The 12,411-nt window shown below is 48.5% G+C and overlaps 1 protein-coding gene across 7 annotated transcripts in view; it reads left to right on the forward strand.

The window, feature by feature from the left end:
* Positions 1 to 286: 286 nt before the first annotated feature.
* LOC142843138 (lethal(3)malignant brain tumor-like protein 2) overlaps positions 287 to 12,411 on the forward strand; it is a 30,378-nt gene continuing 18,253 nt past the window's right edge. For 6 of the 7 annotated variants that reach the window (XM_075960047.1, XM_075960046.1, XM_075960049.1 and 3 more), the window contains exons 1-4: positions 287 to 368; positions 3,048 to 3,285; positions 4,609 to 4,742; positions 9,820 to 9,902. In XM_075960047.1, the coding sequence (XP_075816162.1) occupies positions 345 to 368; positions 3,048 to 3,285; positions 4,609 to 4,742; positions 9,820 to 9,900 (477 nt within the window). In that variant the 5' untranslated portion in view covers positions 287 to 344 and the 3' untranslated portion in view covers positions 9,901 to 9,902. Of the gene's footprint in view, positions 369 to 3,047; positions 3,286 to 4,608; positions 4,743 to 9,819; positions 9,903 to 11,001; positions 11,276 to 12,411 lie in introns of those variants that run through there. The other variant, XM_075960044.1, reaches the window with a different exon arrangement.

Genomic DNA, 12,411 nt, shown 5'->3' on the forward strand with positions numbered 1-12,411 from the left:
GGGACGATGCGAAGTGTTGCCTGGCGCCTGGACGCGTCCATCCTAGGTGCTGGGAAGGGTTTAAAGTTGGCAGACACAGAAAGACAGAGAAGCAGCCTCCGGAGTTTTATGCGTTGCTAAGGCAGCGCCCCTTCTAGTGCACGCCGAATAAAACTACAACTCCCATCACCGCCCGGACTACCCAACCCCTCCATGTTGAAGGCGGGGTGAGAGCGAGCGCGGAACCGGCTTTTCCTATTTCCTATGGTGTGATTGGTCCACAGCTCAGGCGCAGTAGCCAGTGAGCACACTCTTGGTCAGCAGCGAGGGCAATATGGCTTCCTGAACCTGGTAAATTTGGCACCATGGAGAAATCGCGGGGCACTGAGGTAAGAGGGAGAGGGCTCAGCCCCTCCGGGAAAGGGAACCCCGAAGGCCTCACTCGGCAGTGCGTCGTTTTAGCGATCCCTTGGGGGCGGAGAGGTGCAGGGTTAGTAAACTGAGGTAAGAAATTTAGTCCCTACCGGAGACCACTCGGGTTCGTCTTTGCTCCTGTTTAGCTGTGGGCTCGGTCCGTGGAAGAAGGTAGGGAGGAAACGCCTCCCCATCCAGGGGCAAGGAAACGGGGCTCGAAACTGCGACGCTACCTCTTTGACTTCTTGGTTTCGTGGTCCCGTGCTTTAGGGATTGTGCGACCTGTCGCTTCCACGAGGGAAGTAAAGGGAAATATAAGTTGACTTTTACTCCACGCTTGGGCGTTCATGTGCCTGTCTGCCACTTTAGGCACAACCATCTCCATTAGGGAAGGCTTAAAAGAGCCTGTTGGTTCCCCCCGGAAGTGGACACAGCTGCAAAGGGCAAGAGGTTGCCACCAAGTGTGTCAGTTTTCAAAACTTGGTCATGTGTTCCGTGACACGGTAGCCGGTTGCCCACCACCCCTTCCATTTGAAGTCTCTTCCCTTTTCCACGCAGTAATAATGGCCAACGTTTATGGAGCGCTCTTCTCATGGTTTACTTTTGTCATCCTTTCTTCCCAAAATATTTTTATAAAGTGTTATTGTCCTCGTTTAGTGGAAGCTGAGACAATGGGAGTTGACTTGCTGTGGATTGTACAGCTAGGAAGCAGTAGAGGTGGTATTTGAACCCTGGGGTTTTTTTTTTATAATTTATTATGATTTATTTAACTTTATTTTATGTGCATTGGTGTGAAGTTGTCAGATCCCCTGGAACAGGAGTTATAGACCGTTGTAAGCTGCCATGTGGGTGCTGGGAATTGAACCTGGGTCCTCTGGAAGAGCAGTCAGTGCTCCTAACCGCTGAGCCATCTCTCCAGCCCCGAACCCTTGGTTTTTAAGTAGTATCATATCTGTACCCCACGTTCTGTGAGCCAACACGTTCTGTCACAGGTGAGAAGACTGAGGTTCTCAGAAGGTAAATGACCCGAGGATCAGTGGTTGATTAAGATCCGAGCTTAAGAGTAAGCTGTGGTCCATACCACCATGCAATTACTGCCTGTGGCATCCTGCTCAGATCCTCCTTGAGACAGTCTGGGTCTCAATTTTTATCTGCCTTTGCCTCCCCCTCTGTTAGGAAGAAAATAGGTTTACTGACTAGACTTGCAGTGTGCTAGGCAGTAACAGGATTACCACAGCTGCTGACCTTAAATGTGTCTTTGAGCCAGGTGCTGGTAGCACACACCTTTAATCCCAGCACTGTGGAGGCAGAGGCAGGTAAATCTCTGTGAGTTCAAGGCCAGTCTGATCTACCAGACTGTGTGAGTTCCTGCACAACCAGGGCTCCATTTTGGTGTGCCTATACTGAACAGGGAAGAATGGGTTTCAAATGCTGTCTGCCCAGGAAGTTCCTTTGAGGTGTTTAGTATAGTTCCACTTTTTTTTTTTAATTTAAAGTCCTCCTGATTCAAGTTAATTTAAATAATGTATTGTTGTTTTGGTTTTTAAGATTTATCATTTATTTTATGTGCATTGGTGTTTTGCCTACATGCATGTCTGTGTGAGGGTGTCGGGTTCCCTGGAACTGGAGGAGTTACAGACAGTTGTGAGCTGTCATATGGTTGCTGGAATTGAACTGAGTCTCCTGGAAGAGCCGCCAGTGCTCCTAACCACTGAGCCATCTCTCCAGTCCTCTCCCCACGGTGTTATTATATAGAGCTCTGATCCCTGGCATAATTTTTTGACTTTATAGTGGTGTGAGAACAATATTGATTCAGGGACATTGTTCTCTGAAGTTTGCTCTGTGCCCAAGCTCCCCATGTGAGAGGTCGTGGTGAGCAGAGGCATACACAAACCACAGCTTGCAGTTAGCTATGCTAAGGTAGACTAGGTGTCATCTTTTCCCTTCTTAATTTTCTTTTCGAGGCAGGGTTTGTCTGTGTATCTTTGGAGCCTATCCTGGAACTTGGTCTGTAGACCAGGCTGGCCTCGAAGAAGATCCACCTGCCTCTGCCTCCTGAGTATTGAGATTAGAGGGCCATGCCGCTACACCTGACTTCTTTAAGATTTATTAAGTAAATAAATCTTACAGTGTACAGTGTTCTGTCTGTATGTCTGCATACAGGTCAGAAGAAGGCTCCAAATCTCACTACATATGGCTGTGAGCTACCAGGTGATTGCTGGGAATTGAACTCAGGACACCTGGAAGAACAGCCAGTGCTCTTAACCGCTGAGCCATCTCTCCAGCGCCCCCATCCGTATTCTGTTTTGTCCATATTAAAATATCCTGTAGAGGGTTGGAGAGATGGCTCAGCGGTTAAGAGCATTGCCTGCTCCTCCAAAGGTCCTGAGTTCAATTCGCAGCAACCACATGGTGGATCAACCATCTGTAATGAGATCTGGTGGCCTCTTCAGGCATACATATAGACAGAATATTGTATACATAATAAATAAATTTAAAAAAAATCCTGTACGGAGCTGAAGAGATGGCTCAGCAATTAAAAACTCTTACTGCTCTTTCAGAAGACCAAAGTTCAAATTCCCAGCCCACACGAGGTGGATTAGCAGGTCTACAGATTCTCTTCCCAGGCCAAGCACATGTCCATCTTCCTCTAGGAGACGCCGTCTTCAGAGCCAATGGAAGAAGAGGAGGAGGATGACTTGGAACTCTTCGGGGGCTACGACAGCTTCCGAAGTTACAACAGCAGCGCGGGCAGTGAGAGCAGCTCCTATCTGGAGGAGTCGAGTGAGGCAGAGAATGAAGACCGGGAAGCCGGGGAGCTTCCCACCTCACCTCTGCATTTGCTCAGCCCTGGGAACACTCGCTCCCTGGATGGAAGTGGTTCTGAGCCAGGTGACTTCTTCACAGTGCCCTTAAAGATGGAGGGGAGTCGGGAGCTTGTGGGCGAACGCAGGTGATGTGGGCAGAGCCATGCAGATATCTAAGGGACTGTCCTCGAGGGTCATTCCCTGTCCTGCAGTCTAGTTAGTATAATTCTCTGACACCTCATGTCTATTGTATCTATTCAGCACTTGGTAGGTGCCATTGCCTTAGTGTGAGTCGCCTGGGCATGAGGGCGGTGAGACCCACATAGCTTTTTTTAAATATAGTATGTATGCAGGGTTCTGCCTCCATGTATGCCTGCAGGCCAAAAGTGGGCACCAGATCTCATTATAGATGGCTGTGAGCCACCATGTGGTGGCTGGGAATTGAACTCAGGACCTCAGGAAGAGCAGCCGGTGCTCTGAGCTTCTGAGCCATCTCTCCAGCCCTGCAAACAGCTTATGGACTACAAGTTAACACACATTGTAGGGAGACATGCAGGATAGTGACCTTCGGGTCAGGACGGACAGACGGACAGACGTGGAGGTGGGCAGAAGGGAGTGGTCAAAGATCATCTGAAAGCCAGTTGACTCGAAGAGGTGGATCTTGATGGTTGCCAGTCCCTGTGTCAGGACTCCAGAGTGTGAGCAGTGTGTCCTGGGAAAGAGGCAGGCTCCCATCTGCAGACGGCCCCTCCTGTTTCTTCATGCTTGCACTCCTGGGCAGTGGGGTCCGGTTTCCTTCCAACCATTTGACTTCTCCCCCCATTTTTTCATCTTTCGCCCTTCTCAAAATCTGAGCATTTCAATACTAGCAGGAATCACTAGGGAGAGCCACTGGGCCAGGGGCTGGTTCATGACCCTGGCTGCAGATGGGTCCCCTGGGAAGCTGGTTAAGCACTTCAGATGCCCATGTCACTGGGGCCCAGGCCACAGCACCGTTTGACCTACGGTGAAGTCAAGGGAAACACAGCTTGTCCACTTGGCCCTGAGAACACAGAGCTACAAATACTAAGTGACTTCAGCACCTCTCTCTTGTCCCTGTCCTCTCTCTAAAACTTGTCACCAGGTTCTGCAGGTGTTCGTGTGGGTTTTCAGCCCCTTAGCACTGGCTCTTGCTGCAGGCCCAGGAGGAACCGCTTGCCATCTTAGGTGGATAGATGGAGTGGCAGCTGCTGGAGGGGCTGACTGCAGAGGCAGCATGTTGCGAGACTCACTCCTGACAGAACGACAGGCGCTGTCCTCCTCCTCTCACTCACATGGTTGACACAGTGCTCTGGACTCTGAGGAGCCCATGGGTTGGTCTGACTTGAAGTACTTATGTCTGGAGTCACGTGCCGGCTTCTCTTTCTAGCGGTCTGTGAGATGTGTGGTATCGTGGGCACAAGAGACGCTTTCTTCTCAAAGACCAAGAGGTTCTGCAGTGTCTCGTGTTCTAGGAGCTACTCCTCCAACTCCAAGAAAGCCAGTATCTTGGCCAGACTGCAGGTGAGAGCAGCCACTCTTGCCCTTCTTGGGGTCCTAGATGCTGAGCTGAGCCATCACGTTATTGGAGGCAGACACATAGTCAGTTTGGGGAACTCATCTCTAGTGGTCATTCGAGGTACGTGAGACCTTGCCTCCGAAAGCGCCACCCACTCCTTTCTTTTCTTTATTCTTTCTTTCTTTTTTTTTTTAAGATCAAAAGAGGGTGTCAGGTACCCTGGGACCTCAAGACTTTGAGGCAGTGGAGGCAGCTGTGAGCCATATAGGTGCTAGGGACTAAACCTGGGTCCTCTTAACCAGTGAGCCATCTTACCAGACCCCTATTTAATTTAATTTAATTTTGTTTGTTTGGGTTTTCTGGGGTTTTTTGTTTGTTTTTTGTTTTTAAGACAGGGCTTCTCTGTGTAATGGCCCTAGCTGTTTTGGAACTAGCTTTGTAGACCAGGCTGATCTTGAACTCACAGAGATCTGTCTGACTTTGGGAGTGCTGGAATTAAAGGCATGCGCCACCACACTTGGCTCCTTTATTTTATTTTTGAGACAGGGTCGCACTATATAGCTCCGGCTGAACTAAAACACACTATGTAGACCAGGCTGATCTCAAACTCACAAAGATCTGCCTACCTTTTTCTCACCTGCCTCCCTATTGCTGGGATTAAAGGCATGCCCTACCATGCCCAGTAATTCCTATTTTAAAAGGCTCAAAAACTTTAAGGTAATGGTTCTCAACCCTCCTAATGCTTCAATTTAATGCAGTTCTTTCGGGGGTTTTTTAGTTTTGTTCTGGTTTTGTTTTTAGCTTTTCAAGACAGGGTTTCTCTCGCTTTGGGGAATGTCTTGGAATGCTCTTGCAGACCAGGCTGGCCTCAAATTCACAGAGAGTGCTGGGATTAAAGGTTGCGCCACCACCACCCAGCATTTTTTTGGGAGGGTTGGGGTGTTGAGACAGGATTTCTCTGTGTATTCCTGACTGTCCTGGAACTTGCTCTGTAGACCAGACTGGCTTAGAACTCACAGAGATCTGCCTGCCTTTGTCTCCCAAGTGCTGGTATTAAAGGTATGTGCCACCACGGCCCAGACAGTTCTTCATGTTGTGGTGACCCCCCCACCATAAAATTATTTTTATTGCTACTTCATAACTGTAATTTTGCTACTGTTATGAATCATAATGTAAATGTCTGATATGCAAGAGATCTGATATGTGACCCATGTGACAGAGTTGTTTGGCGCTCCCTTCCCGCAGAAGGGTTGAGAACTGCTCAGTGCATGTGTGCCTCTGCTTAGCTGGGTGTTGAATGGACTCCCAGCCTTTGTCATGTTGCTTAGTTATCCTGTGTAAGTGAGCTTTCCCTGAGCCCTAATGAAAGCTCCCCAGCATGCTCTGGAGTAGACATATGAACAGAGGTTGCCTGTGGGTTTGGAGAGTTTCTGGCTTCTCTGCAGCCACTCAGTTGTAGCTCTCCAAGGAGCTGGGAGCATGGAGAGAACTGCAGGGGAAATGTTAGCGAGAGGCTGGAGAAGTCAAAGGATGACCGCAGCCTTCTGTAGCCCTCCCCTGGGTGTTCTCGCTCATCATCAGTTTTGTTTTGTTTTTGTATTTTCTGTGTATGTATCCCTGGCTGTCCTGGAACTCTCTGTGTACACCAGGCTGGTCTCGAACTCACAGAGATCCGCCTGCCTCTGCCTCCCGAGTGCTGGGATTAAAGGCATGCACCACCATCACCCGGCTTTCTCTTTTAGACAAATTCAATCTTGTGTAGCCCGGGGTGGTCTTGACATCACACAGGTCCTTCTGCTTCTGTCTCCTGACTCCTGGGACTAAAGGTGTGGGCCACCACAACCTGGCTTATATGGCTGACTAGTGTAGTGCTTTGCCCTCTAATCTTCAGGCAAGCTTTGTTTATTAAACACAAATAATATACCGCTATAGTAACTATCTATTTCTGATAGAAATCATGGCACAACCCACTGGTGGAGAAAGTTTTATTTGGCGCTCATGTCCTGCTCAAAGTCCATCATCAGGGAAGTGAGGGTAGGAACTCACTCAAGAGCAGGAGACAGATGTTTAGTGGTTCATTCTTCATGGCTGTCTGTCTGCTTTCTTACACAATTCAAGACAGCTTACAGGGGTGGAGACACCCACAGTGGGCCTAGATCTCCCATATTAGTCAGCACTAAGAAATGGGTCCTGTAACCTGCCAGCAGCTGCAAAACCCCAAGCCAGTATCAGATGCTCAGCAATTAACCCTCTGTGTTTTAAAGACATCTTTCTGTGTAAATGGATGTCTGTGGGAAATCTCAAGAGACAGGTCCTAGATGTTGAGAGACTTATGGCAGGAAATTTCACCGTCTGGTTTTCTGTCTCCCAAACTTCTAAGGTGAGAATAAAACGTGGAGGAACAAAGAGCAGCGGGGAAGGAAGGGAGGCCAACAGGAAGCGACATCTATCCTTCCATGTGTAGCTTTGGCTGTAGGGAAGATCGTAATCAGCAGGAGTTGAAACATAGCCCTGTGTGTGCATTAGGGCCTTTGCCGTGGGGAGGCAATGTCTAGAAGAACCAGACATTTGGTTGTTTATGTATGAGATGGTTTGGCTAGAGGGTGTGTGTCACCTAGTAGGGCTTTATGTGTAAGAGGTGTTTGCCTTTGGGTATATGGTACAGAATTAACAAAGATACCAGGGTCCTAGCGTGAGAGAGAGAGAGTGGGGGAGGAAAAGAAAAGAATGAAAGAAGGTAGAGAGAGTTGGTTTTGAATACAAGGCCAGGAACAGCCTTCACAACCTATGTGTATCTGTGACAGTGGATGTAGGGGCAGAGACACCTAGCATGATGTGACTCCTAGCGTTACATGCATGTTTGGAGATTTGCTTTACAGGAGGAATAAATGAGGTGGACACAAGACCTAGGCATGTACGGAAGCCATTGACTGTAGGGAGCATACCAAGGTGTGCCACTCCAAGGGAGAGTTTTCAAGCAATGACTCTTAGACATAATGGTGTGTGCATGGGTGTGTGTGTGTGTGTGTGTGTGTGTGTGTATGGGGATTTGGCTGAGGAGGAGTGGATATGTGGAAAGCCTACATGAAAAGCTGAATGTGTGGATTTGGCTGGAGGGACTAGTAGGACTTGAGTTATAGCCATGAGTGGATTGGTGAGGCTTCATCTGTTCCTGAGAGAACAGGAGGGACAACATAGCCAAGCACACATGTGAGCATGTATGTCTGTTTGTGTGTCTGTCTCTCTGAATTTTGGTTTTAAGTTAGTGCACATCTAGCATGCTCTAAGACCAATGTGCAGGCAGAGCAAAGGCTGTGACAGAAGGAACAGCTGACATGACATGACACCCACCCTGTGTTCTGTCATTGACTGTAGACGCCAGCATTACTCTCAGGACCAGAAACTTATGCATGTATGTGGGTGGGGCTTTTGAGGTAAGTGTGGGGATACCATGTAGGACATGAGCCCTAGTTTTGTTCCTATCTCTGTCTCTCTCACTCTCCTCCCCTTACTTTTCTCTCGCCTCTCCTCTCTCCTTCTCTCTAAATATCTCTATTTGTGTGTGTGTGTGTGTGTGTGTGTGTGTGTGCCAGAGAGAGAGAGAGACAGAGAGAGAAAGAGCCAGAGAGAGAGTAGGGTTAACATGTAAGGTAGGTGCCTGCAAGCTTACACCATCCTTATGTATATGGGTGTAACTGGCTATAGGGGAGGAGACTCTTAGCATGACAGGACACCTTGCCATGCATGTGTATTTGAAGTTTTCCTCTAGCGGAGGTATTTCAGAGAAGGACCTGACACATAGTCATGTACCTGAGACTCTATTAGGAGGTAGACCTAGCAGACACTGGCACTAACTGTACATCCAGGGACTTTGATGTTAACGGAGGGAATCAAAGAACGTGATCCCTAGTCCTATGTGTATCTGTTTATATGTAGGGTATTTGACTATTCTTAAGGGAGTCCCTGGCAGGAGCTAACACGTAATACCCATTGGATGGGGTTAACTGAAGGTGGGGGATTCGTAGGGAGACCTGATATCCAGTGTATAAGAAGAATGTGGCTGTCAGGTAGGGTTTACCTAGCAGGATCTGAAACCTTGCCCTATGTCTTTGACATTGTGGTGGTAGGGTGTCCAAGAGACATAAAGAATAAGAATGTGTTGCCATGAGGATCAGTAAAAGGGGGTGTCCTGCAGCATCCCATACCTAATGGGTAGAATTAGTGTCCATCCAGGCCTGTTAATATACTGGATTGGCAGTGGTTGGTCTGATATCCACGGGTACCACTAGGGATGTATACCTAGACATATATGTGAGGCTGCCTAGGGGAATGTGTGTGTTTCAAGGGCCTTCAGCTACCATTCTAGGAGTTATCATGGCCTGAGTGTTTGGATACCAAGGTTTGATATCCTAAAATTTATATGAGTTGATGTCATGAGGTATCACAGGGTCTGGTAATTAACACTGGAGAACGTCACTTGTGTGGTAGGATAGTTTCCTGTGGGTACCAAATAATAGCAGTATGTTTAGGGTAGACTGGCAGATCATTGGCCATGGCCCGGTAACTAGCCACTTAGTGGGGTTAAATGAGTGTCATTCAAGGTCCATGCCTTGGTAGACATACAAGGTGTAGGGACTCGATTGCTCAGTAGGGCCTGATACCTAGCAGCTAGTATGTGGTTGAATGGACCTTCTTCATGAACCAATATTTAGGAATGTATCTGAGGTTGTGTGTGGGGGAGGCAGGGGTTGTTCAGCAGGGTCTGACAGCTGGCAGAGCTCCCTTCTTGGGAGATCCAGTCAGAAAGAGAAACACATTCATTACTCAAGGCCCTTCTGAGATCCTTTCTTAGCCTGCTCACACAGGGTTTCTGGGTTATCTGAGAGGACAAAGAGGCACAGGTCATGTTTTGCAGTGTCAAAATACAGAGGGGTCTAAGTTGGGCAGGGATACAACAGTATCTAACCACTGGGAGGCTTTCCCAAGAGGCCCTTTTGGTAGATTCTCCAAATCCTGTCAGTAATTCAGGTGGTTGTCTGTAGTTGGAAGTTGGAAGAGCAACCATTTCTTTGTCCTCCACAGAGTGTTCTCATGACGTCCAGTGGAGCCTCTGAGATCCTCAAGAGCTCAGGCAATGGCATGCCAATCTTCCGGGAGACGTAGAGGTGAGGACAGACTCCACATTCAAGGTCACTAATGCTGAGTGTGCTCATCCTCAGGTGAGGAATTTCAGGGTCCATGATTCAGTTTGTGGCCCAGCACCTATAAGAGAAGCCTTATTTTAACTAAGGATGAGGCTGGCAGAGAGATTCATTCACCAGTCCTTATCCTGTGGACTTTGGAAAAGGGCAGCTTTCTTTTTGGTGGGATTTGGGGCCTAATGAGGCAGGGTCAATGTCGATTTTCTTATGTGACCTTCCTAAAAGGAGATCTGATTGCAGGGATTGGTTTGTCCTGACTTCCCTGCTCCTGTCCTGTGAAAGGGTTCTATGGTCAGGGAGGAAAAGCAGGTTCCCAGCAACATGTCTATATCTGGGCACTGTGCTTCCTGTACCCCATCTCATTCAACACTTGCCTAGACGACACAGGATGCACATACGGTGACAATGAGCTTTGTCCCAGAGCATGTCCAACAGATCCTGGAGATCTGAGGAGAGAAGGGCGGTCAATGAGAGGTCTGGGGTTGACCTCTGAGGCTGCAAGGGACCCAGGCAGCTACCACAATGGTCATCGTATCTGGGGCCAAGGAATTAAAACAGGGATCCAACCAGTCACACACTGTCCAAAGAGCAAGCCAATGAGCATCTCTGGGACTCAGTTTTCCCCACTGCAAGGGAAACAGTACTGAGCAATGTTGGGATTGTGTGTGCAGAGATCTGGGTACAAATAGCTGGTGTTGACTGCACCTCTTCCTGTTGCCTCCATCAGGGAGACAGTGAGGAAGGGGGATGTTAAATGTGTGAGCCTGATCATAAGCTGACTGAGCTCAGGTAACAGTCTAAAGACCACAACGGGCTCCCTCTAGTGGCCAGCAATATAAAAAGAGCACATTACACTCACTGGGCCTCTTGGATATCATGTCTGCATTCTGAGATTCACATTGTTAGAGACCATCACATGGGCTTGGGGCCCCTGGTCCACTTGGGCTGTCTCTTCTGAGATTCCATAACCTGGTCACAGTCCCCAAGTGTCTCTGCCCAGGCACTGGTGACAGTAAAGTACATCAGGACTGACTTGCCTTAGTGGTCACTCACTGATCAACAGATCAGCCAACTGCCAAGGAGGAAGCAGGTCAACTTCTCTGGGCTGGTTTTCCTTCTCGATGTGTGAACCATCCTGCTCCCGGCGGTGGAACTCAACATAGACTAAGTCACTATGGAGTGAATGCCATCTATATCGTGTGCTGTGGTTATTATAATCCCCTTGTGTGAGATGTTCATCTTCTTTGTTTCAAACTGTACCTCCCCAGTGATTTAAGATCAGAGGAGAGAGATGTGCTACCTACACCAAGTTTTCTCAACATCCCTCTGAAGCCATGGCTTGCGTGTTGTTTCTCATTCTCTTTCTCGTCCTCTGTAACACATGCTCAATGACCACTTTCCCTTGGGATTGAGGGAAGCATTTCTGGCCAGCTTTAAGCTTCCTAATGCATAAGGTAGAGTCAACTTTAGACCAGAAACCAAACACATCTCAACTACCACAGGTTGGTGTATAGTGGTCTTGTGATGCCTTCAGCCATGTGCTGCCCACAGATGAGCCTTGGCCTTCAACCCCTTCAGAGTGGCCATCCTTCGCTGCACGGAACAGCGATCTGCTGTCAGGTGCACCTGACAACACTTTAGACAATTAGCCCAGCAGGACAACCAAGCAGACAGCTGAGCTGAAAGTCCTAGCTCTACGATCAACAAGACTGCCTAGGCCTGACCCCTGTGACCAGTGGGACCTGGGTATTAAGTAGGTGTGAGAGTGCTGGCCTCTGTGTCCTAGTCTAGGTAAGCCCTACTCACTTCCAAAGTGGAGCAAAGTCCCGGCATTCCAAAGTGATGCCCATTTTCCTCCAGTTGGCTGTCACTTGCCTGTCAGGGGAAAAATACAGTTCTCATAAAACTCCCTACAGTGAGGCTTCTTCAGAAACACGGTAACCAGAGCTGCACACAGTGTGACTGTGTCTTTTCTGATGGCCAGGAAACAAGGATAAAAATCCAGCCAACAAAACCGCAGGGAGCAGAGGCAGATGGAGGAGGGGAAGGAGCTCCCTTGTCTCATGTGGGGAAACATTTCACTAGAACCAGAAACCTGAAGAAGCACACAAATTAATGAGTTCTGCTGAGATATTCCCTTGCAGAATGGTCCACAGGGTCTGCACATTCATGGGCAGCTTGGACATGGTATTGGCTCAAGTTTCCCTCTGTCAAGGATGCTGTGATGGGCCAGCCCTGGACATTTTCCCTTGAAAATTATGGTGTCCTGGGGAGAAACCTGTGGCAGATGGCTTACCTCCTCTTCTGTTGGACAGAGACCCTTTATACTGGGTACGTGGGCACCCTGCCATCTGGAATTTCTCCAATGCTCCTACTTCTGAGTCTCAGGCCACGCTTGCAGTCTCCTTCCGGTGTCTCCTGATGTACAGAGCTTATCACTTTAAACAGGAAGGACCCGTGAGAGGGGTTCTAA

The sequence above is a fragment of the Microtus pennsylvanicus genome, chromosome 2 (assembly GCF_037038515.1).
Source record: "Microtus pennsylvanicus isolate mMicPen1 chromosome 2, mMicPen1.hap1, whole genome shotgun sequence".
Taxonomy (NCBI): Eukaryota; Metazoa; Chordata; class Mammalia; order Rodentia; family Cricetidae; genus Microtus; species Microtus pennsylvanicus.